The sequence below is a fragment of the Anopheles merus genome, chromosome X (assembly GCF_017562075.2).
Source record: "Anopheles merus strain MAF chromosome X, AmerM5.1, whole genome shotgun sequence".
Lineage (NCBI taxonomy): Eukaryota > Metazoa > Arthropoda > Insecta > Diptera > Culicidae > Anopheles > Anopheles merus.
In genome coordinates this window covers 6,787,060-6,810,850 of record NC_054081.1, presented here as the reverse complement: position 1 = coordinate 6,810,850, position 23,791 = coordinate 6,787,060, and the positions used below count along the sequence as shown (strand labels likewise).

At 47.1% G+C, this 23,791-nt stretch overlaps 1 protein-coding gene across 10 annotated transcripts in view; it reads left to right on the top strand.

The window, feature by feature from the left end:
• LOC121596665 overlaps positions 1-23,791 on the top strand; it is an 85,086-nt gene that overhangs the window by 48,714 nt on the left and 12,581 nt on the right. For all 10 annotated transcript variants that reach the window (XM_041921847.1, XM_041921875.1, XM_041921866.1 and 7 more), the window contains 2 exons: positions 356-481; positions 11,672-11,905. In XM_041921847.1, coding sequence (XP_041777781.1) covers positions 356-481; positions 11,672-11,905 — 360 coding nt within the window. The remainder of the gene's footprint in view (positions 1-355; positions 482-11,671; positions 11,906-23,791) is intronic.

Sequence of the window (23,791 nt, the reverse complement as noted above, 5' to 3'; positions counted from 1 at the left end):
GATGCGGAGAAGTCTACTACGCCTCCGCCGCGCTGTACTGTAACTGATGAATAAACAGACGCACTATTATATTCCCATTTCTGATAATCATCTTGTCAGTGGTACATACACAGTTTCTGCGTTGAGTTCTGCGTCATCTACACCGGTATCTTCCCAAAACACAGTTCTCTCAGACCAGGTGTCACAAAGATTCATCGTATGGAGTTGCCCTGAGTTTTTTTTTTGGTTTTGTTTTGTTCGTTTCTGTCTGCGTTCTGCTTATTTGCTTCTCATGCGTTCAATTAACCTTTTCATCTCTTTCTCTCTTTCTCTCTTATCTTCTTTTCTCTTACTCTACGCTGCGATCCCCAACCAGGTACTGCGCACCGATGACTCTGCTGGGCTATCTCTACATCCGCACGTCCCGTGAACTGCGTCCCCCGGACGGACCACTCTCGATAATGATGTTCGAGGCCCGGGCCGAAGCTCGCAGCCGTCAAATGTAAGTAAACACACAGATACATACATACCCAACTACTCGCTCGCCTTTCTGTCCAGATTCCCCCGTAGTAATGGTTTAACTACGTCCCGTTTGTGTACTTGCTTGTGCGCGCGTGTGTGTGTGTGAGTGTTTGTGAGTTCTACTCCCGTGCCCCGTTAACGCGCTTGAACCCCATCGACCCGGGGACTGTTTCTTATCCGGCCGTGCAATAATTTATCGATTATGGAGCCTCTTACCTGTCGGGGGGGCTTTCTGGTTGGTCGCACACGAGCCGGTTTCCCCTTTGACGGCACGGTTCGTTTGATTACTGATTGCTGAGGTTGGGATCCGCTAATGAGATGCCTTTGTGTCTCTTTCGCGACTTCATCTCCCAGCCCGTCTTGCCTTCCTCACAGATGGCAGGCAAGCCTTTGGGGAAGCAATGAAAAGGGAGAATGTCTCTACCTGTAGACACCTCCAAATTGACTTCGGCCAATGTGCGTGCTTCGATTATCACTACGGCAACGCACGGTGAGTATACAGCGATGTCCCAACGACAAGTAATTGAAGGTGCTGTAGTTCTGGAATTGAACGATTATGTTCTGGGATATAGCGTTACATCTTCAGAAAACGCGATACTGCAAGACTCATCTACATCTGGTGATTGCAGCAATAACCAGTGCTAGTATCTTGGATATGCTCTGGTGTAATTAACAGTCGGCCAACCGTCGTCGGGAAAGTAACCGGAGCAGACGCTACAGATTGCCTCCTCTCGAGCAATCACTTAGATATCGTCAGTACGTACTAAGGGTTGGTGAAACACCTTCATGGAAAGGATTGCAGTGATGAGAGCACTGCATCGCTGATAGCATCTATGTATCTCGTTAGGGTTCGAAAGGGTTGGCTTCTTGGGTTGGGTTGTTCAAGCAAAATTGTGTCCTTCGTGAATTTTGTTTTGCTTCTGAAATTGGATGTCCTCACGGAGAGCAGTTCAATGTCTGTCGAGGTATACCTGAATGGTAAGTGGTTTCAGAGCATACTGAACTACGAATTCTATCCTCCTCAGCTAGAGATGCATAACATCGAGTTTTATTTATTTTGGAAAACATACCCAAAAAAAAGCATTTTGATGAGAACATTGGGTTTATTTTTTATGTGGGATTTTTTACAGGCCTTGGTCATGTATCCTAAGCATAGCAGCTACTGACTTGCTAATTACGTCGAGTTCTTGGGCTACTAGTGACCTTGATGAAGATCTTTTGACACAACGACCAATCTTTAATGAGTTCGCATCAATCATAAGACCAACGTGCTATACCTTTACGGTGCTGTCTATATCATCTTCTCTCGCAGACTCAATAACCAGTTCATACTTGCTATTGGACTTGACGAGGTAAATAAATTAGACAATCATGTTCATTATGATTCCAGCTTTCCATTTTGTGCAACTGCTGCATGAAAAGCAGTCTAAGCCGACCAGCTGTAGGTGCTATAGTTGGACGCTAATATCCTCCGGCTAGCTCCAAATGCTCTCTCCGTCCGTGTTACACCTTTACGCAAAGTAAAGGCATGAGGCAGCAGACGGCCATGGTCTTGCTGCTGTGTGTGAGCGTTAATTTCCTCCGTTTCCACGCCATGCTCACGGCTGCACATGCTTCTAATGTCCGCGTTTATGCGCTGTTAACGGCGCTTACGCTTGAATTTGCTCCCGAGCGGCATCCAATCAACAGCTCGGAGTTCTGTTCGCGCTGCCCGCGATACGATCTGCACGTCCTCGCTGCTTGAACCATCTGCTGCTGCTGCTGCTGCTGCTGCTGCCATTGGCGGTCGGTTGGCAATTTTCCATATCTCATATCTATCCCTTCAACTTCGCTTCCCTCCGCCCCGCCTGCTTTATTTACTCTCCCCGCGCTTTTGATAATAGCGAGCTGCCAAACACATTCGCTGATAGTGGTTTTATGGCTTCGATTAGATTGGTCCCGCTCGCCGGAGCGGGCGCACCGAAATCGATCCAACAGACGACCGTGTCTTAGCACCCCCTTCCCTGCCCTTTGGTGGCCTGGGTTCGCAGGCCACGCACCATCGCTCAAAAGGCGATGAATGAAAACCATCTGGAGCGCTGCGTAGCGTGATTTCTTCCCTGCCAGCCTGCCCAGCTAGTCTTGGCACTGGCCTTGTGTGCTTGTGCTTTTATACCATCAATCTGTCACCACCTTCGCAGCACAGGACCCACCCAAAGAGTGTGTGCGTGCGTGTGTGTGTATGTCCACAAATATTTCAATCACATTACCTCACACTCTGGTGAAGTGATCCTTAGTATCCTTCGGTTCCAAAATTGATGTCCCAGGGCCCCGTATGGTGGACGAATAAAAATTTGCCCCGACCCCGGCACACTCCCGTAGCCTCCTGTTCCACCTCACCGGGGGTGGTTCCGGGTGCCGCAAGATGGTACCACAACCGTCGATCGGAATGCTATTCACGGGCAAGGGCAATCCATTTTCGTAGGTGGTGTGTGAAATCTCGGGCACGCGTGAGCTGTGAACTTGCGACTTTGTGAACGCGTGATTTGTTTGTTTTTTTGCTCTCTCTCTCTCTCTCTCTCTCTCTCTCTCTCTCTCTCTCTCTCTCTCTATCTATGTCCTTTCTCCACGGTATTTAATTCTTCTCGCATTTTTCACGCGCACACAGCGTGCACTTTTTGTTGGCAAAAATACAACTTAAAGCGGATGTCTAGAGAGACGGAGAGATAGAGAGAGAGAGAGAGAGAGCAAAGCCAAAACTGTGGGAAGGAAAGCCGATTCCGTGCTTCGTGGGTTCACTAGCGGCACTTTGAGCGATTTATTTCGAAACGTTTTGTACAGCTGCACCGGAATGTAGGCAAGCATCGCGCCACAATTTGTCGCTAGCGTCGGGAACGTCAGCGAATGCGAAAATTGCTACACAAAATGTGAGTGCACAGAACAGAAAAAGTGCAAACAAAAATGGTTCAACTCTCCGGAGAAATTAATTTTCTCCCCTAGCCAGCGTGCCGCACGGGTGGGCGGTGGAGCAAATGTTTTACAACATTTCGGGGGCCTGTGTTTCAAGTTTTCTTCTGCCCGCTTATTATTTTTGTTTTTTGCCACTAGCTCGCTTAGGTCATTTCGGCTGCCATGTTTGGCTTTGCCCTTTTCCGATGCGACCGATGTAAGCGATAGTTTCGCAACCGTCCCAGTGCCATTAGAGTCGTTAGGGGAATACTTTAGTTTAAAGGACATCGGACTGTTCCCCGGGGAGGGAGATGAGAGATTTGCAAATGAAAGGACACCCACGGATGGGAGGCAGCGTTGGGGCAGTGCGCGGGAGTGTCCCAAAACTTTTGATCATCCCGTCCCGTGGTCCATGATCCATGTAACTTGTTGGTCCGCTCCGTGGAGTAAGTTTCGGCAGACGGTTTTTGTGAGTGTTTGAAGCTGAAGCTAGCAGTGTGACATCAACATCATTTTGCTCGGTAACTTGATTCGCCAAACCAACTTTTGGGAGCATAAGAGGAATAGGAGTGTTTGTAACAAAATTTTTACATACAAAAATGCGTGGTTTTAAACAAATTGTCACGTTCCAGTGTCTGGAATGAAGAAAATTCTGCGTAGAAGTTGTTGTAGTAAGATTTGTATGGACTCAAAGATGAAGATGTATTCAAGACACAACTTCATTTCGCACCTCAAACAGCCAACGAAGTAGCAGTGTCCCATTGAAACGCAAATAAACTGGTTACCACAAGTAACTCACAATTTTGAAGGTCTCTTGGCGGAAAGTATCTTACAACGTAACGAACCGTATAATATGTCCTTGCTGTTTAGTGTGACACCATGTATCATCGGTTACTGGTGCAAACGCATCTATTTGTAGCAAGGACCCGTTACCGTATGCACACAAACCTTCGCCACGAGCTCACGCAACACCACAAACACTGGGGAGTGTTTCGCTGCGCAATGAAGATGGCCCAGGAGAAAAGACAACCTCAGAAACACCGACCTTAACCTTGAATTAGAGACAGGCGAACAAAACCAAACAAACGTCTGTGCCACGTACTCGCTGTTTATTGATTTGTTTGCCGCATGTATGTAAAACTACCCACCGGTGACCATCGTGCGTGGTGAAACCATCAACCATCAAGATTCGCAAACTTCCCGCCAGGGAATGGGGCAACAGTTTGTTTGCGCTTTTAATTATACGGTGCGCGGCATGGGATGGGTCCTGCCGCAACTTTTAGCGTTTGCAACAAGTTTCCCACAACCGTTGGTGTGTGTGTGTGTGTGCTGTTTGGGTGTGGTGTAGAAGAAGATAGCGTCCCCACTCGGTGAGGGACACTTGGAAGAAGTGCTCCTAAAGTTTGGAAGTTGTCCACTTACCAACAAGGCTTTGTGGAATGATACCATAAGATCCTCTCTGATCCCACCAAGGGCGTGCAAGCGTTGGGGTGTCGGTAAAAGTGAACGTTATTAATGTCGGATGTCCCAGCCCGAGAATAAGAGTAGTTTAAGGAAGGCATCCGCTGGTTACATTTTCTCTATCTCTAGATGTGATTTTTTGAACTCCGAGAAATGATACCCATTTCCCGAAGCCCAAAACAACATATTATTTGTTAGGTTTGAGTTATTCCAAGAAACACCAAGTAAATTCAAGCGAGACACCTACAAAGAAGACTACCGATACATGATCTTTAGGATTAAATGTCTGAATGCAACTGAAATGAACGGATGTGACTGAGGAGCTTGTCCAGGGAGGAGGAAGATAACTTCAAAGAGCACTCTCCAAAAAAGTTCTCTTAAACTGTAGATGCCATCAGAAAGTATCTTAGATCCGTACATCAAAAATATCAACATTCCAATGGAAGACTTATAGTTTTCACTTAAGATCCATCGCATATTAGTCTGCCCCAAGCTTCGACCAGGATATCAACAACTATTTCCAGGGAACAGAAGAGTCAATCGAAACTAAGCCCCAAAATTCAGCATTGCATTTTCAACAGGAATTCTTCCCCCAAAAACAGGTTACATTGCAAACCAATGTTGTACTTCTTTCTCCTGCATCTTTGGGTTACACAATTGACGCACCCATTACCCATACGCTTGACACACGTGGCAGGATCTTAAGTGCATTGACACACCCTTGGGCAAAAGTTGGGCGCTGCTTACGCAAATGGTAAAACCCCCGGGCAACTTCACGTTTCTGTAAACTGCGTGCACAATGAAGGCAATTTACGCATGGCAAACCTAGCGTACCCCTTTTCCCTCGGAGTCAGCTGGCATTACAAGCAGCCCAGCCCAGCCATAGCCACACCACCGCGGCGATCACCGAAATTACTGTCACCAAAAATGTTGGACGATGCTTTCGGCCGCTTCAGAAATTAATCATCGCGCAAAACTTGCTCCACCGTCGGCTCGGAACGAGGTGGCAAACTTTGATTTCTTGTACGCCCGCGCAACAAACAGCACGCCGATGAATGGGTCCCGTCGGCTTGTGCTGCTCCCACTACGGTTTTGGAATTTAAACTTTCCTCCCTTGACGCCCCCGGGGCGCACTGATTTCGGCAAACAACTGGCGCGAACAACTCAAACAATTCGTTTGCGGACGATTGTCCACGGGAGAGAGCAAAAGTTTGGAGCAAAAAACAAACTCCTCTTAGCTTCAGGGGGCTTTTGGTAGCGGGAAATCATCACCCCCTTCCGGGGGTGGCGAAAAATAATGTCCAGCCAGTCGTGCCGTGCCGTTTGCATACGGGATATTCGGTGTCAACTTTTAGGCGCTCTGCTCTGGTAAGGTTCTGGCGGATGGCGTATCATGTCCAGTCGCTGTGCGCGTCTGGTTTGCGAACAACGGAAACTATCCCCGGTACCCCAAAAAACACGGCCCAGCTAGCCCTGATAGTAGCACGGTTAATGATGCGCTATTAAAACTTTAGCTTTTGCGTAATTATTTCTCCAACCATACGGCACAGTTGGAGCCAGGGCCGGTTGAGCATCTGAGCGTGTTTGTATGTTGCCGTCGTTGCCGCCAATCTCCACGCTCCAAAACTTCGCTTCCACCGGCAACAAAAGGCGAATATGTGCTCTTTATTGCGTTTCTATTTGCTTACTTTATCTGCGCTTCTTGATTGCGTGTGTGTGTGCGCTTTTCGTATTCTCTCTCGCTCGCTCGCTGGCACCGGATGTCCAAGGTAAACAACGCAAACCGTCCTGCGAGCTGCCAAACAAAAAAAAAACCGTCGCAGCACTTTGACACAACCGGAGATGTTGGCGTAACAAAGCGAAGAACCCCAAAAGCTATAACGACCCGGGGCCACATGTTCATAAAGCTGTCGAGCTGCTGGCCCCAAAATATCCGGTTCTGGAGCAGGGAGCGCGCAACACATCTCGTCCAGCAGTGGGATCCTCCCGCAGGAAGCGGACTGTGAGAAAGGAACAGGAGGGACGCAATAAAAGCTCATCTCAAAAAAAACAAAAAACAAAAACCCATGTATTCCAAGGTCCCGCAAGGTAGTGGACTTGAATGAAACGAAATTGCATTTCAGCTTGGTTGGTTGTGCAATAAATATGTACATATCCTGAGCTGATTGCTAGTCACACCCATCCCGTAATGTCCGTATCCGGCAGATTGGACATTAGGGGGTTTTGTGTGTGTGTGTGTGTGTGTGCTACAAAACTAAAAAGCGTACAGTTGCAGCCACCGAAATTATGAGCTATGCGATCGAGATGGTTGCCTGCGAATGAACGCCACCTTCGGGGTCGCTTTACGATTATTACGCCCGGTTTGCAATGTGTGAGCTTTCTGTCAAACATTTTGGAAGCAGCGCGCTGGCTCATTCTGCTCCAAAGTATGTGGGCAAGTCCCTGGCTTTTGGTGGCTCTATTGTCTTTTTGTTGTTGTTGCTTTTTTTCCTTCTTCTACGGAACCATCTGGTTTCGCGTGTGCCAGGCAGCGGGATTTATTGAGCTATCAGGAAATCGCATCCTATCCCGGGCGCTCCATCCCAGACATCTCGTGCGACCACGCTTAGTGTCAAGACGGTTGCAGTACCTTCGAAACCCATCGACCCAAACAAAAGCACTCGTTCCCTCAAACACACACACACCTAGAGCGAGAAGAGCACCAAAAACTCACCACCCCTTCAGAGCGTCGTGTCGAAAGCTGGGCTGCACAAGCAAGGAGCGTGGGATAGAGAGAGAGAGAGAGAGAGAGAGAGAGAGAGAGAGAGAGAGAGAGAGAGAGAGAGAGAGAGGGGAAGCAGTGCACTTTTATTATTCCACTTCACCGGTGACCGGTTATCGTTTAATAACACGGGTCGAAGAGCTGCGCGCGATTTCTTGTCCAAGGACGTTTGAAATACAGCGCGCGAAGCGTTCCCGCACCGTTCACATTCGGCCGGCGCCATTTTGTGTCGCCATGACAGGTTACGGCAAGTATCTGGCTATTTATCCAACGGTCACGTTAAGTGAGTGCTAACGGGCGAATGGGGCAGACACGTGAGGAGCGTGCGTGCTATCAGCGCCATCTGGCGCTTAATTGAGTTCGCCAACTGATGGCAATCTGTGGCGAAGCTGAGTGAGCGCCGCTGCAGGAGCTTGCCTTCGTCCCTGAAACCGTGGTTCGCGTTTTTTTTGTTTGTTTTTTGCGTTAAAGTCTCTATAAATTCGATTCATGTCCTATTATTCTTTGTTTCCCCTCTGTTCGGCGTAGTGTAATTCATTCCGAGCAAACAGAGTTGCCACAGTTAATGTGGCAGTGGCAGGCTGAAAACCGATCATCAACCAATGAAAAAGGAACCACCGCAAGCGCTACCGATTTATGCGCGAAAATGGCATTGCAACGGGAAATCCATTCAAATCCTGTGGCAGGGGTTAAAATCTTACATGTGAAAAGTGTATCTCTCTCTCTTTCTTTGAATTCCAATCTTGATATTGGGCAGTTTGATTGGAACAGTTTAACGGACGCACCACGAACGAGATAGCCCCAGGATGCGATATTCAAATTTGGCTTTTTCCATCAGTTGGGGGACAATTTTGCGTGTTTTTTATCCTGGTGATGCTTTACGGCGGAGTTCAAAAGCTCGATCGGTACACCGGACACTCCTACCGTCGTACGGAATATGTAATGGAATTGACTGAGACATTTACCACAAATCGCTCGCTAGAAATTCCCAAATTCCCAAAGCTTTTTGCGAAATTAAGCACTATCAATGGAATTAGAAACAAACCTTTAACGATGCTAATGTTTAATGATACTTCATGTATTTATGGCAAACTCAGATGGCTAGTTAACCACATCAAAGTGCGAATAACTTGGTGGCAGTTACATTATTTACTCATCTTTAATTGGCAAAGGTTTAATGGCCATTTACAAGTTTATTTTCATACAAAATGACCGTAGAAATGTGGTCTGTAAATGTATTAAAATTGTGACACGTTTAATGCATGGCATTTCCTATTCAGCTCGTTTTGCCGTAGAAGAACTAACAAGCAATCGTAATTTTAGTCCTCAATCTCCTGTAATAAATGCTTTAAGTCGCAAAAAAATAGTGGACTTTTGATTGAGATCATTGATTGAGGCGTTTGCTTGGTGGTTGATTTCAAACATGATTACCATTATATTTTGCTTACCTTCCCAGAAGATGTAGAAAGCGTATCTGATCAGCAACAAATATAAAACGCAAAGATTACCAGTTCTGAGAATTCCACAATCGAGCGGAACATTTTCAGGGAACGGTTCAGTTTGGGCCTGTCCGATTGCCCGAGCTAACCACTGTGCTGTGTTGTCCGCAGGCAGGCGGGCATAATTTTCGCTACAGAATTGCCGGAACCGGTAGCATGAGCTGAACGACGACGTGTGATAAGAACGTACCGAAATACCCGAGAATATTATGAGCTATGCAAATTGCATCGAGGCTACAAATTCCCACCATGAACGGACATTGCAAGCGGTACCGGTGTAGACGCTACTACTAACAGAACATTTACTTCACATTTACCGCGTAACAAGTTCTCCCCTGCCCAAGCAAACATTCAAAATAGCCTATTGGTTTTGTAACAAACCATCACCAGGCGGCAGGCCGCTCTAGCTGGAAAACTGCAAACCACTCTGCGCTACTAGATACGTAAATAAATAACAGCAGCCTACGATTTACTGTTTTGGTCGTTCGGTGTGCACACTGTCACTGTTGCTCGTGGACAAACTTTAGCCCCGAACCGGGGATAAAACTCGCGGCGCGCCTCTCGGGGACCACTCGGGCGTACAAAGTTTGAATTAATATTTGAGTGCATGAAAACAAATGTTCATCCGTTTGCAGGCAGTGGTGTAGCGCAGGAGCGAGATTATCCTTTCTGCAATAGTTTTCTATAAGCTGTTTTTTTTTCTCGAAAAACACAACAACATAATTTGTATTGGAAAACATAAATTGCTTTTAAAAACACTCGGCGCTCCCAAACATCTGCTTTGGCGTCATCCATCCATTACGTAACGCTGATAGGGGAGAGAAGGTAGAAAATACTTTTGTTACGTAACGCAAAATTAAAATGTTTGAAGTTCGAAAAACAAATGAATAGTAAACAATGAATCTTCTTTTTGACTTAACAACTTTTGCGATTATGCCGGCTTAAAACAGATTTGGCTATGTTGTATGTACCACGCAGCCGAATATTTCGCCATTCATAGGCCTGCGGCCGGTTCATACGAGGGTTGAACTCGCGACGCAATTTAGCTACCACGGATGGAAAAATTTACCAAATAATCAACATCGGTGGTACGCATTTCCTGATAGTGGCAAGCGATTCCCAGATGACGTCACGCAATTGGAATCAAATGGCACGAGATTCAACTGTACCGCACAGGTGCAATATCAATCTCAATCAATCCTTTGAAATCCAATTCGTTTCATACAAACTGGAAATAGAGTTATTGCAGTTAGCCCTGTTTTCTTCAGAATTGATCCTTTAGTTGTAGTTTTATGGACATGCGACATGCGTAACATATTAAGCATCACATGTAATGTGATCTAGAATAATTAATTTAATAATGATAGAATATCTAAATCCAAAGAAACATTCCTGGAAAGACTGACATATAAAAACACAAAAAAATCTTATAGGAAAATAAGATTGGAGCTTTTGAAGCACAAGCTATTGGAAAACAGTTGGGGGGTCTTAATCTGTTACAAATTTTCCTTCCAAAGATACAGTATAACAACTAGGATTGGGAGGGGGTCGAAAATGTGTTCGATTTTTGCGTTACGTTAGTAACGGATGACGCCTTTCTGGTTGTTTGGAGGCTAGTAGCTAGTGAAGTGCCAGCAACCAGCAGGAGCAAACCATCCATCAAGCGACAGTGCAGCGCCAGGAAGAAGAAGAAGAAGAAGAAGAAGCCGTGAGATTTGTCCAACCATTTTCGGTTGTTTACGACCAGCGAGAGCCGTTTGAGGCATAGATCCGGGCGGAAAAGCGCTCAAATGCTTACATTTGATACTTCAACCGTCGGCAAGGGATGATGAGTGTGGTCGTCTTGTTTTTTGGTTTTTCTTTTTGGACGAGAAGGGAGGGGTGGGGGGCAAAAAGACGAACGAGTGAAGCCGCTCACAAGTGCTCGTAAATAATGATGGCACACTCGTATGACAAAAAAACACCGAACAGGCAGTAAGGGGAGCTTAGTATCGAACGAAAGTGAATGTGTGGGAAAGCGAACCGACGGCTACTCGAAAGGCACTAGTGAAGGAAATTATCTACGTCCCAGCACTGCCACACGCACACACACACACTCACACGTGGCAGGACAGGGCGAGGGGCAGGGTGCTTGTCACACAAATGATGACAAATGTACGCACGAGACGAGAATATAATGGATTCGAGCGAGGGGGCGGTATGTGTGTGTGTGTGCCGAAGCGAAGGCATGCTGCACTTGAAAGGGGGCGGGTGGGTGGTAGGCACACACTTGTTCGCGCTAGCCCATTAGCCATCGCCGATTAGTGGCACAGAAAATTGTTTCATGTCCCCAGATCACGTCCACCTCGCCCGGCTCCATCGTCCGCCTTATCAAGCCCCCTTTCTCTCTCTATCTCTCTCTCTCTCTCTCACACACACACACACCCGCCTCCCCCAAATCGCCCCATGCTGTCTATCGATTGCTTTTGCTGCCAGTGATTTTCACGCCCACCCACACTAACTTTTCGACCAACCTTTGCAGACGCCTGTCCAAGGTGGGCGGCGCAGGGGGCAACCCAGCAGCGGCCGGTGGCGGGACGGCCGAGCAGCAGGGCGGTGCAGCCGGTTCCGCGACCGCCAACCTGGCCGGCAACGCCCGGACATACGATCTGTACGACGCGGAGGCGGACGTCAACCGCGAAAAGCGCACCCAGCGGCATCTCGGCGCGATGGCCTCCTCCCAGGTGCTGTGCGTCTGTCCGCTAATGATCCTCAGGTGAGTCGGGGGAATGGGATGCAGGGTACAGGGTTGCAGCGCAACATTCGGCGGCACCAGCAAACGTTCCAGCCGAGATGAAGGGCCGATCCAAAAGAGAGACCGAGGCGTTGAGGACGAAAACCGGACCGGGATCCATTAAGGAATGGGACCGGGCGTACACACACTGCTGACATTAATTGTGTCAAGCTCTTTTTTTTTCTCTCGCTCTCGCTCTTTGTCCTTCTCTTTCACTCTCTAATGTCCACGTGGCGGCACGTGGTCCTTGCCGGTACCGCCCGGAGCATCCAGCGCAGGATGTAAAATATTCATTATGAATCATTCACTTTGCCGCCATTTCCGCTGTGTTTCTAGGAGCGTAGGAGGGAGGTGACGGAGGGCAAGCAAGCGTGTCAGACCTTCATCTCCAAAGACACACAGCCACACGGCAATGGAAATGGGCAGCAACAGCAACAACAACAGCAGAAAAACAGCCGCCTGAAAGACTATCGTTTCCTTTTCATGTTGACGCGATGGGCAGACGGATGTCCATCCCGGCCAGAAGTTCCCAACGCTCGTCGCGAATTTCTTGCTAAAGAATCGCTAACACACAAACTCACTCATACACACGCACGAAGCCACATAATACAATTCAATTGTAGTCAGCGCGAAAGCACTCTCATGGCCGCCAGCTCTTGGGCAGGTTTGGTTCGCCCATTTCCAACAATTTCCAACACTCGATGTGTGTGTGTGTGTGTGTGTGTGTGTGTGTGTGTGTGTGTGTGTGTGTGTGTGTGTGTGTGTGTGTGTGTGTGTGTGTGGTGTGTGTGTGTGTGTGTGTGTGTGTGTGTGTGTGTGTGTGTGTGGTGTGTGGTGTGTGTGTGTGTGTGTGTGTGTGTGTGTGTGTGTGTGTGTGTGTGTGTGTGGTGTGTGTGTGTGTGGTGTGTGTGTGTGTGTGTGTGTGTGTGTGTGTGTGTGTGTGCGCTAATGTCCCTGTTTTCGGTGGTGCCCCAAACCATCTATCATTGTGTCTTATTTTCAATTGCGAAGATTGCCATTGAGGACGGTACCGCTCTGCTCGGGGCCAGCCTAAAGCCTGGGTGCTTAAGAGCCTTCAGGCTCCGCGGACGACTCGCAGCAAACCGATTCGCTGCCGAAAATCCTGGAAACGTCTAATCTGCTTTACAATTCACACCATTTGCTACGGTTGCCTATCTCCTTTCTTCTTTTCGCTGTGTTCTTTCTTTTTCGTATTTCGTTTAGTGTGTCCGTTTTTTTATTGTTGTTGTGCGATGTTTACTTCACCTGAACGAATTCCGTACCAAAGCCGCTTTTTTTCGAACTCTCAAGCTCCCTTTTTATTTCTGATTCGGTAAGGAATACATTTGACTACGAGGCACAGTGGGCAGCTACTGGGCTGGAAGTCCAAAAATTATCATATTTCTTTAATCTGAGGAAAGCAATGTAATCTTCCACTATTCACAACTTCCAGTTTTTGGAATTGCATATGCATTGGAAAGGTTTTAATCTTTTGTAAACAAAAATGCTTATTTTATGAAAATATATCAATTACAATAAGAAGGACAGTGTAGTGTGCACTACTTCCTCTAAATTTAACCAATCATATATGTTTGACATACTGCTAAATTGAAACACCGTGGCCACATGTACACCACGTCAACGCATTACATCTAAGCAAAGGATATGGAAAGAAATTAACCGCTACTCCGCGCACGTTTTGGCATTTCAATGACAGTATACCACCTTCAATACAACAAAGCGTTTTCTGGCGAAGAATTACAAATTATACATGCGATGTTTCGAGCGGTTGTTGATGAAATGTTGATCATCGAATGTGATGATTATCAACTGGCGTGACGAAAGATCCATCAATGGGGTCCTTCACGATTCTAGACAGTTTTTTTGTATGGAGTTTGACAGTTGGAGGCTGAAATCATGTAAACGCTCCATACAAAACCACACAAAAAACTAGCCTGCAATTTTCAGTCTAGATTATTCTAGCCTCAAAGCTAGAATTAGATTCGAGTACCTGCTCGAAAAATGGCAAAACAAGGTGGGTTTTACATTTATCCCTAGGTGCATTAAAGAATCAAATCGTATGTAGTCCGAGTGGTCCCATAGCATGTTTTTTGTAAACAAATTTGAATATCATTTTTTGACAGGACAGGTGAAAACTTTTGCTCATACAAGCTTTCTGGAGGCTTGACGAATACTCAAAACACTCTTGAAATCTTCATTCAGAAACAGAAGCGATAAAAATCAGTCTTCTAAATTCATACACCTTGGGATAAGCCCACCTGTATATTATACTCACTTAGATAGCTGCTCGAAAACTGCTATACAATGCAAACAGCTGACAGGCTGAAATTTCAGCCTACGAACTTACACAAACTTATAACAGAAAGGGTGGGGCCCTATATTTGAGAATGTTGCCAGCAAGCCAAGTGTGCGTTCTTTTATCTCGTTCGTATCTTCTCTTACGCTTGCTAAATGAATACAAGAAAGCTCCGATAGGCTGTGCCTAGTTCGTTTGTCTTACGAACATAATAACTCACATGCCAAATGGTTTATAATTGCAACTTGGAAACAACGTTTACTTCTCATTCTGTCTTAAAGTGCTTCTTTTCCTATTCCATCTTTGGGCATCCTTGCGTTTTAAGCTCGTCGATTAAAAGTTCAATCTGTCACCTGTTTGCATTGTATAGCAGTTTTCGAGCAGCTATCCAAGTGCGTATAGTATACAGCTGGACTTATCACAAGGTTGATTTTTATCACTTCTGCTTCTGAATAAAGCTTTTAAGAGTGTTTTGTGTATTCGTCAAGTTACCAGAAAGCCTGTCTGAGCAAAAATTTTCACCCCCGCTGTCAAAAAGTGATATAAGTCGTTCAAGGTTATTATAAAAATAGGCTATGAGACCACCTGAACTACATACCCTTCGATGCTAGATTCCACAACGCGATCTCTTTAACACTTTAACACTCTTTAATTATACTGCTTGAATTTTTCCCCGTGTTTGCCTATATGCGATATCGAGCAGTCGTTAATTGTTTTGACGATCGTTTATTTTAACAGGAATGAACAACAAATGAACTCGGTTAAACCAAAATGAACTTTAAACGACTGTTAAAAAGAGTTCATTTATTCGCGATGCGGGCTATTGTATTGACATTTGTTCGAGCAGGTACTCGAATATAATTCTAGCTGTGAGGCTGAGATAATCTAGGCTGAAAATCGCAGGCTAGTTTTGTGTGTGGTTTTGTATGGAGTGTTGAGATGATTTCAGCTGCCAACTGTCAGACTCTATATAAAACAGCTGGCTAGTATCGTGAAAGGCCCCTTTATTAGAAGGCCTGTCTGCATTGAGTGCTTTGAATATCAAGTACTTAGAAAAACAATTATATGATGATCTCGAAATAATTGTCCCATTTGTTGGAATGATCTAGCGATCTATTGTAAACAAGGCTATTACAAGGTCAGACAAGGACATATATGAGAGTTGTTTTTAAAAATAATTATAATCTTTATTACCAATTCAAAAAATATCAATATTTTGTTTGATCTACACGCTTTGGTGTGCGTAAGAAATCATCAATTGATTGAAACTTACCCTCATCCCGCATTCTGTTCTAAGCCGCCCACTGTGCGAGGGAGAGTTTGGATTGGTTCGTTTCGGCTATCGGATTCGTTGACTCCACACCTGTGTACAGCTGTAAACAAATTACGGACACAGCACGCTAGTTAACCCCAGTTGCCACCATTTCATCTTAGTGGGTTGGTGATTCAACAGTGAAGAGTGTACTGAGGGTTATGAACGTCTTAGTACGCTGAGCAGTGTCATACTTGTTTGTTTTATTTTTTTCCATTAACTTAACATTTGTTTTGGAGTTTATAAAACTAAAAATGTGATGCAAGATGCTCGTTGACATCAGCATTGAGCAACAGTCTGGCACTAACCGTCGGACCGTTTGTGCCTTTCTGACTTGACAGCTTACCGCTCTACCCCGCTAGAGGACGCCACACGTTGCGTAGTGCAGGGGCTGCCGGAAAGTGCACTAAAAGCTTCGTCAAACGTCAGTCGCTCGGCCCGCGCTGGCATAATGGGGCGAAGACGCCTGGGAGCGTAAGCCTGACGTGATCTTCAATTATAAATGAATTGTCGTTGAAGCTTCACCCAGCGAGAACTGTTAAGCTGATTACAGCAGTGGCTGCAGTGCAGTCCTTCTTTTTTCTCTCTCTCTCTCTCTCTCTCTCTCTCTCTCTCTCTCTCCTCTCTCTTTCTTTGTTTTTGTCCTACCGATAGTGTTTCCAGCGAATCTGGCATTTCCTCTGCCGGCATCGTTTCCCGCATTGGGAGCGCAGTTTTTACCGAAACTACTCCCAGTGCATTCGAGCTCGGGCGAATAATCCAATAATCGCACGCTGACGGCCTCTTCTTCTTTTTTTTTTAAAACAAAAGAGGGCACTGCGCGGAAATGTGTACGCTTCGGTAAAAAATAAGCATTAGGTAAATACGTTCCGGGCTCCGCGAAGCGGCGAGAAAGTGAGCGAAAGGAAAAACACAGACACACACACAGTGGATAAACACTTCATGCAGCATCGGGTGAAGCGTAATCCCTTTAATGCTCGAACCGGGGGGGGGGGGGGGGGGGGGGAGCCGGGGGGTTTTCGTCTATTTTTGAGCAGCCTTTCCCAGCAGCCACTCGAGCCACTCGCCATCGCGATACGGACGGAATTTAATCGACTCACTCTGGCAGCACGGCCTGAGACGAAGGTTTGCCCCGCTTCAAACAAGGAAAAGGCTACGGCCGTCCCTTCGAAACGCTACATTATATGAGTATGTGTGCTGTGTATGTGAAAATTAGCCAAAAGATTAATTAGACCCGAGACCCGATAAGCAGTCGGGCCGACAGTGAGGACCCGGAAAGACGATGGCTGTGGCGTGGGGTTTTTTTTTTGCGAAGAAGAGAGGGGGTTTCGGGCGTCACGTAATTAATGGGTCCGCCCTGCCTTCACTTAATGGTGGATGGCTCTCACCTTTTTGCTCCCCACGCGCCTAATATGCGTCCTCTGTCCCATCCCCCCCGCAGATGCTCGCTTAGCATCAAGATGGCTCTAGCAAGTGTCTTATCAGATCAAACTGCTCACGACGGAGCAGCACCAGCAGCGGCCCAAAAGTTCTGACAGCCCGGCGCCCGGCTGAAGCCACATCCACGGCGCTCCAGCACCGTTCACATCTGTGCCGGTTCCGGTGGGTTGCGGAATTAGCTGGTAACGAAGAAGTTAATATACATTACCGTACGACACACACACACACACACACACACACACACACACACACACACAACACACACACACACACACACACACACTCAACGTCTTGCACAGCAGGGCGTAGGTGGGGCACGACGGCACGGAGTATGATTGTGATCCTTTGCGACTTTCCCGCGGATGAAGCCACGAACGAGGGAATGAACCGAAAACAAACACACGGGACCACACAAAATGGCGAGCGGCGGAACGGTGCGAGGGATGGGGGAAAAATGGATTAGAATGATCCGTGGCCGGGGCAATGTCCCGTGGGCGCGGCACCGGAGAGCGGGAAATAATTTACGCAATTTTCTTTTGAAGTTGCGCTCTGTTTTTCTTCCATCGGGTTCGTTTTCTTTTGCTCCATCCTTTTGTGTGAGTGTTTTTTTTTCTCACACACAGTGAAGGCGTGTGTGGGCTGGTATGAACAGTAGTCCATATATATTTGCACCGTACGTGTGTGTGTGTGTGAGTGAGTGTGTTTGCCTTGTGCGAACATTCCCATTTTGGCGAGGAATGTTGTCTTTTTTTCATTTATTTCCTGTGTTGCGGTTCGTTTCTGCGTTCATTTATTTCTCCACCGGCCTTTTTTTCCCATGGTGAGAGGGAAGGGAAAGGGAGGGAAGAAAACGGGAATCGTCGCTTCCACCGAGCCGAACCAAACCCTTGCGCGCCCGGTGCTTGATAATGAGGATAATGGGAGCGATAGGTTAAATTATGAGACCGATGACGGCGCATGACGCTCGCTGCGGGATGCTGTGGGACGGCCGGCCGGTTCGCTGCTTACCTTGGCCCTTCCACCGTGGTGGAACTGCTTGCGCCCGAGCCAGTCCCCCGGCGACATTAAAAGCAGAACCGGACCGGGTCCGGCTGTTTTGGTTTTATTTGTTCCCTCCCATCTGCAGCGCTGTGGGTTGCGGACACTTTGGGTTTTGCATTACGGATCCAATTAATTAACTTCGTTTTTGTGCGTGCCTGTGTGTATGCCTGCGTACCTTGCTCATCAGTCCCGAATCCCGGCAGCTTGCCTTTTTGACCATTCGATTTCGGCCACTTCATCTTCTTGGTTTCCGGCTTTCCCGTGCGGCAGATGAATTGAGCTGGGCTGGCCTAAGCGGTACTTTGCGTCTGTCAGTACGCTCAGGGCATCGATCAAACCTGGCCCACAAAAAAGGACAACTGCCGGGGAGGACAACTCTGCTCATCTGCGTGAATGCGAATGGGCGGAAATGGGCCGGTTGACTGATGAAGTTATGCACTCTCGCGGCTGGAGTTGTTCTGTTTTTTTGTTTTTATTTGTATTACCTCCGACAATGAGCTACTCTGTAAGCAGCTCTGGGCAGATGGTTGCTTTGAGTGCGTGTACTATCAATCGTCGGAATATGTTTCGTATTTATATCATTTCATGTAAAAGCTTTTTAGCTCTGGGGCGGGAGGAGGCCGCACTCCATTCAAAGGCAGAGCGGCGATGGTAGATGCAATTTGTATTTGATTTACCTTGTAAATTGCTCTCGTATTGCTGATGCATTAGCAATCAATTCTGAGTATTTGTTGGATGCACGAACTGACAGAGCGGTTCAGGGTAAAGGAAAACATTTGCATCTCGACGGTCTTTGGCTGGGAGCGTTGAGGGTATGCAAAACCAATTATTTGTGACAATTGTACCAGCTTTGTTCATTACCAAGAAACATTGTGAAAACAATTGTTTACCTATGTTTTCCGAGCATGCTTTCGAAAGCGGGGTTGACATTCTTTGACACTGACGTCCTATGGTAGGGAAGAATGTCAACGTTTTGCAACATCGCGTTGCAATCAAAATCGGGAAGATTATCATCTTGGACAAGAACACTTAAGAACTCCATCAAACAAAAAGAGCCTTACATTACCTCCAGACGACGAACCTCTTTTCACAATGTTAACAACTGTCTCTGTAAAAATATATCTAAATGGTAAGTTTTTTAAGTTGGAAATTCTTTCAAAATAATTTCAAAGAATTTGAAGAATTTCAAAAGTATGCAAGAAATTGGTGCCACTATCAGTAGGTAAAGTGCAACATGTTAAGCAACATTCAGGAACAAACTAAGTTTACAATAGTGCATCGCCTCGTGGATCTACTGCAGATCTTAGGCTCTACTTGTGTTGTTTCTATTTTTAGCAGTGTTATGCAATGATTGAGTTACAGGGTTTTCGAGGATTATATAGACATATTCAGCGAGTTGTAGATTCGTTCAGGCATATAATAGACTCTTTCAGCGAGATATAGAATTTTTCGGAAGTAGGCGTTGACATGTTCAGTTATACTGTAGAGCTGTCACTTTCGTACCCCTTGGACTGCAGCTTGGATCATTCTCATCAGAAGGTAAACAAACGGTTTTCGTGGAGGCTGCAGCCTCCCATCCATGCAGACACCCGATCTACGTCAGGTCTTGCTTCACCTGGTCCAGCCATCGAGTTCTCTGTGCTCCCCTGCGCCTTATGCCGAACTGGGGATCGCTGTCCAACACCTTCTTGGTGGGGCACAAGTCCGGCATCTTCCTGCCTCGTGGTTCATCCTTCTCCTCCACGCTCCATGCTCGAACACACCGCCAAAGATGGTCCGGAGAATGCGTCGCTCAAACACGCCCAGAGCGTTTGCATCCTCCACTCGGATGGTCCAAGATTCATCGTCCGTAGAGGAGCACCGGACGAATCAATGTGCCGTATATCTCACATTTCGTGCGGACTCGAAGTCTTCTGGATCTCAGCAGTCGGTGAAGCCCATAATATGCACGATTCCCCTGCACAATGCGTCTCCGGATTTCGCTGTTGATGTCGTTGTCCGAAGTAACGACCGTCCCGAGATAGCAAAACTCCTTTACCACCTCGAGACTGTCGCCGTCAACTAATACACTGCTTCCCAGATGGTCTGAGTCACCGGCAAGCAGGTACTTCGTCTTCGTCGCATTGATTCTCAATCCAATTCTTGCTGCTTCGCGTTTGAGTCGGGTGTACGACTCACACACCTTCGCTGTTGTCCTGCCGATGATGTCGATGTCATCCGCGAAGCCAAGAAATTGGATAGACCGGTAGAGGATCGTGCCTCGGATGTCGTTGTCCAGCCCCGTGCCTTGAATGACACCTTCCAGGGCGATGTTGAAGAGCAGACAGGAGAGTCCGTCACCTTGCCTCAGACCCCTGTGAGATTCGAACGATTCCGACATCAAGTTCGACACTCTCACCTTGCACTGCACCCCGTTCATGGTGGCCTCTAACAGCCGGGAAGGGAAGTGGTACCGCTGCATGATGCTCCATAGCTCCTTCCGGTCTATGGTGTCGTAGGCCGCTTTGAAGTCGATGAACAGGTGGTGTGTTGCGATCTGGCGCTCTCGGCACTTCTGGAGGATCTGCCGTAGAGTGAGGATTTGGTCGATGGTGGATTTGCCTCCAACAAACCCAGTTTGGTAGCTGCCGACAAAATTTGTAGCAAAGGGCGCAAGTCTGCAGAACAGGATCTGGGATAGGATCTTGTAGGCGGCGTGCAGGACTGTGATGGCTCGGAAATTCGAACAATCCAGCCTGTCGCCTTTTTTGTAGACTGGATCTTTTTTGTAGACTGGGTTCGGGTAATCGGGGATGTTATGCTATTATTCGCTGATGAAGCATTTCAAGAAACTTAATATTTTGCCACGACATGGACTACTTTCTTCTTCTTCTTCTTTGGCACAACAACCGCTGTCGGTCAAGGCCTGCCTGTACCCACTAGTGAAGTGAGCTTGGCTTTCAGTGACTTATTGTTACCATAGCAGGATAGTCAGTCCTACGTATGGGGGCTCGGTCTATTCGGGACTAGAACCCATGACGGGCATGTTGTTACGTCGTACGAGTTGACAACTGTACCACCAACCGGGGACTACTTTAATCTTAGAAAAAAGGGCCATTGATACGACATAATTCAGGAATAGATCAGAGTTCTATGGGATTGCAAAGACCAAAAAGTGTAATTTTGATTTCGTGAAAAAATGGCCTCCATGACCTTTGAACTTTTACCAAATAGACTTTGTTGGAGGCAAATCCACCATCGACCAAATCCTCACTCTACAGCAGATCCTCCAGAAGTGCTGAGAGCGCCAGAACCCACACGCACCATCTGTTTATCGACTTCAAGGTGGCCTACGACATCATAGACAGTCATGAGCTATGGAACATCATATAGCGGTACCATTTCCCTGGGAAGCTGATCCGGCTGTTAGAGGCCACATCGGGGTGCAGGTGAGAGTCTCGAACTTGATGTCGGAATCGTTCGAATCCCACTGGGGTCTGAGGCGAAATCCGGAGACCCTTTTGAGCATTGTGGAAATCAGCGCATTCCACGGGCTTCACCATATGGTGAGATCCAGAAGACTTCGAGACCGCAGGAAATGAGAGTTATTTCACATGTTCATTCTTCCGGTTGCTCCCCTATGGAGTCGGTGTGTTCGAGTATGGACTTTGGAGGAGAAGGATGATATACTCACGAACGGCGAAGACTGGCAGGATACGATGGCTAGGGCATGTTATATGGATACAGGGCTCTTGCCCCACCATCCATCCAGTTTGACAAGAGACGCAGAGGAGCACACCGAACTCTGGATGGCTGGATCAGGTGAAGACACCTCCAGGAAGACCTGTTGGAGATCACTCCACACGCAAGACCTGTTGGAGATCGGGAGTCTACATGGATGGGAGCCTGCAGTCAGTGTGTGAGTGAGCAGACCAAGAAAAGGGAGGGAGAGATAAAGAGAGAGAGAGAGAGAGAGAGAGAGAGAGAGAGAGAGAGAGAGAGCACAGGTCTATCTAGCTTGCTGAAGTAGCGGACTTGGGTAGCTTTCAAAAAAGGAATTCAAAAATGTTTTTCTGTAATCTGAAGCAACGTCAGCTGCTACTTCCAGATATTTCAATAATGATTTAGATTCTGCATTCTACGAAACCTCTTCAATGTGAAACGATTTCTACAGGTGTCCGGGATCTTTCCAATGCAAGGTGTCTATATTACCAGAAATTCCAAAACTACCCTATCTTATCCTACAACCATCAGTCTAGCCAGAATTTTTTAGGTCCTAGTATGCCTTGCTTTGCCTAATACCTTACATTTGCTATCGTTGCTTTATGGTCTAATTTTGAACAATGATCTGTTTATGTCAGCAATGCAGCGCTATTACCGTTACATCTGAATCATTTAATTACACAATGTTGTGATGCGTTCGGTATTTCTAGCTGTGCTGCTCCATTCCCCTTTTGTTGGGGTGTCAATTTAGCAGAACTTCCGCCCACTCTAGGAACTAGCACTCTACTCAACCCTGGTACACCCATCGCCCCCCCCCCCCCAGGGCAGAGCAAAAAGGTCGCAATTAAGTTGAATCTAATCAAATCAGACACACCTGCAGCGCACTCCACTCGAGCGGCCGCAAAAGTACTCGCCAACATACAAACCTGCTTCCCCCGCACGCTGTGAGTGCGCACACGGGGCACAAGTATGGAAGAGTGGACATTCGCGGAAAAGCAATCAGTTTGATGTTTGCTGGCGTGGCCACGCTTCCGATAGCCGGTGCTATTGTTTCATGTTTCTGGCGTCATCCCATTGCAAGCTCGGCCCCAAAAGGGCCCCCATTTGCATGATGGAAAGCGCAAACTGCTTTTGTGCGCCACTGGACTCGCCCCGAAGGCAAATTGTAACAGTAGTTTTGAACCCGGGGACCAGTGGCAAGGGGCATTATGTTTTGATTCCACACGTGTGGCAGCCTCCCGGTTTCTGGGAATATGTCTTCCCTATGTGTGTGTGCGCTGTTTTGATGCTGTATTTTCGGGTGTTCGGGGCAGGGCGCAGCTCTTTCTGGTAGGAATTTAATTGGAATTCCTATCGATTGTGCTGCGTAGCGAAACGGATCCAAGTTTGTGTGAGCTCGTTGTGTGTGCTTCCACCGTACGATCCTACCGAACGAGAGGCGCGGTTTTCTTCGACCCCTTTCTCTTTTGGCCCGTCCTTCTTTTTAAAGAGCTTTTCGAGACACTTGGCACAACATTCCTGCCCACGTTTTTATTCTCGTTTTTGGGGGTTTTTTTTTGGGGGGACGGGCCGAAATTTGAGCTGAAATACGTAAAACCGAATCGGGAATAGGAAGATATTAAACTTTCATATATTGCCCTTGACTTTAAGCTGCCGCTCTCGCCGTGCCCCTTGGGCGGGGGGGAGGGGCAGCGCTCTGCTGCGCGATATTCAATTATTGCGTCCGCTTATCGGGCCGTTTCCATCGGGACGTTGCCATTGCGGCTCCATTAGCGTTAGGATTGGTCACGTCGAAGCGTATTAAACCGGCCATAAGGCAGCGCCCTGTCCCTGCCCGTCGCTGCACTTTTCCCCTTTTTTGCCATGCGTCGGAGCGATAAAAATAGGATAAACATTTTCTGGCGAGCGAAAAATGGCCGACAGTAACTTAAGTTGCCCAAATTCGAAGTAACGCTGCTTCCGTAAACAGTTACCTAAAGCAGTGCACGCTCTCTAAGCCGTTCCGATACGATGTAAAATCTTAAAAAACGTTCCACGTTCCACCGGGAAACAGAAC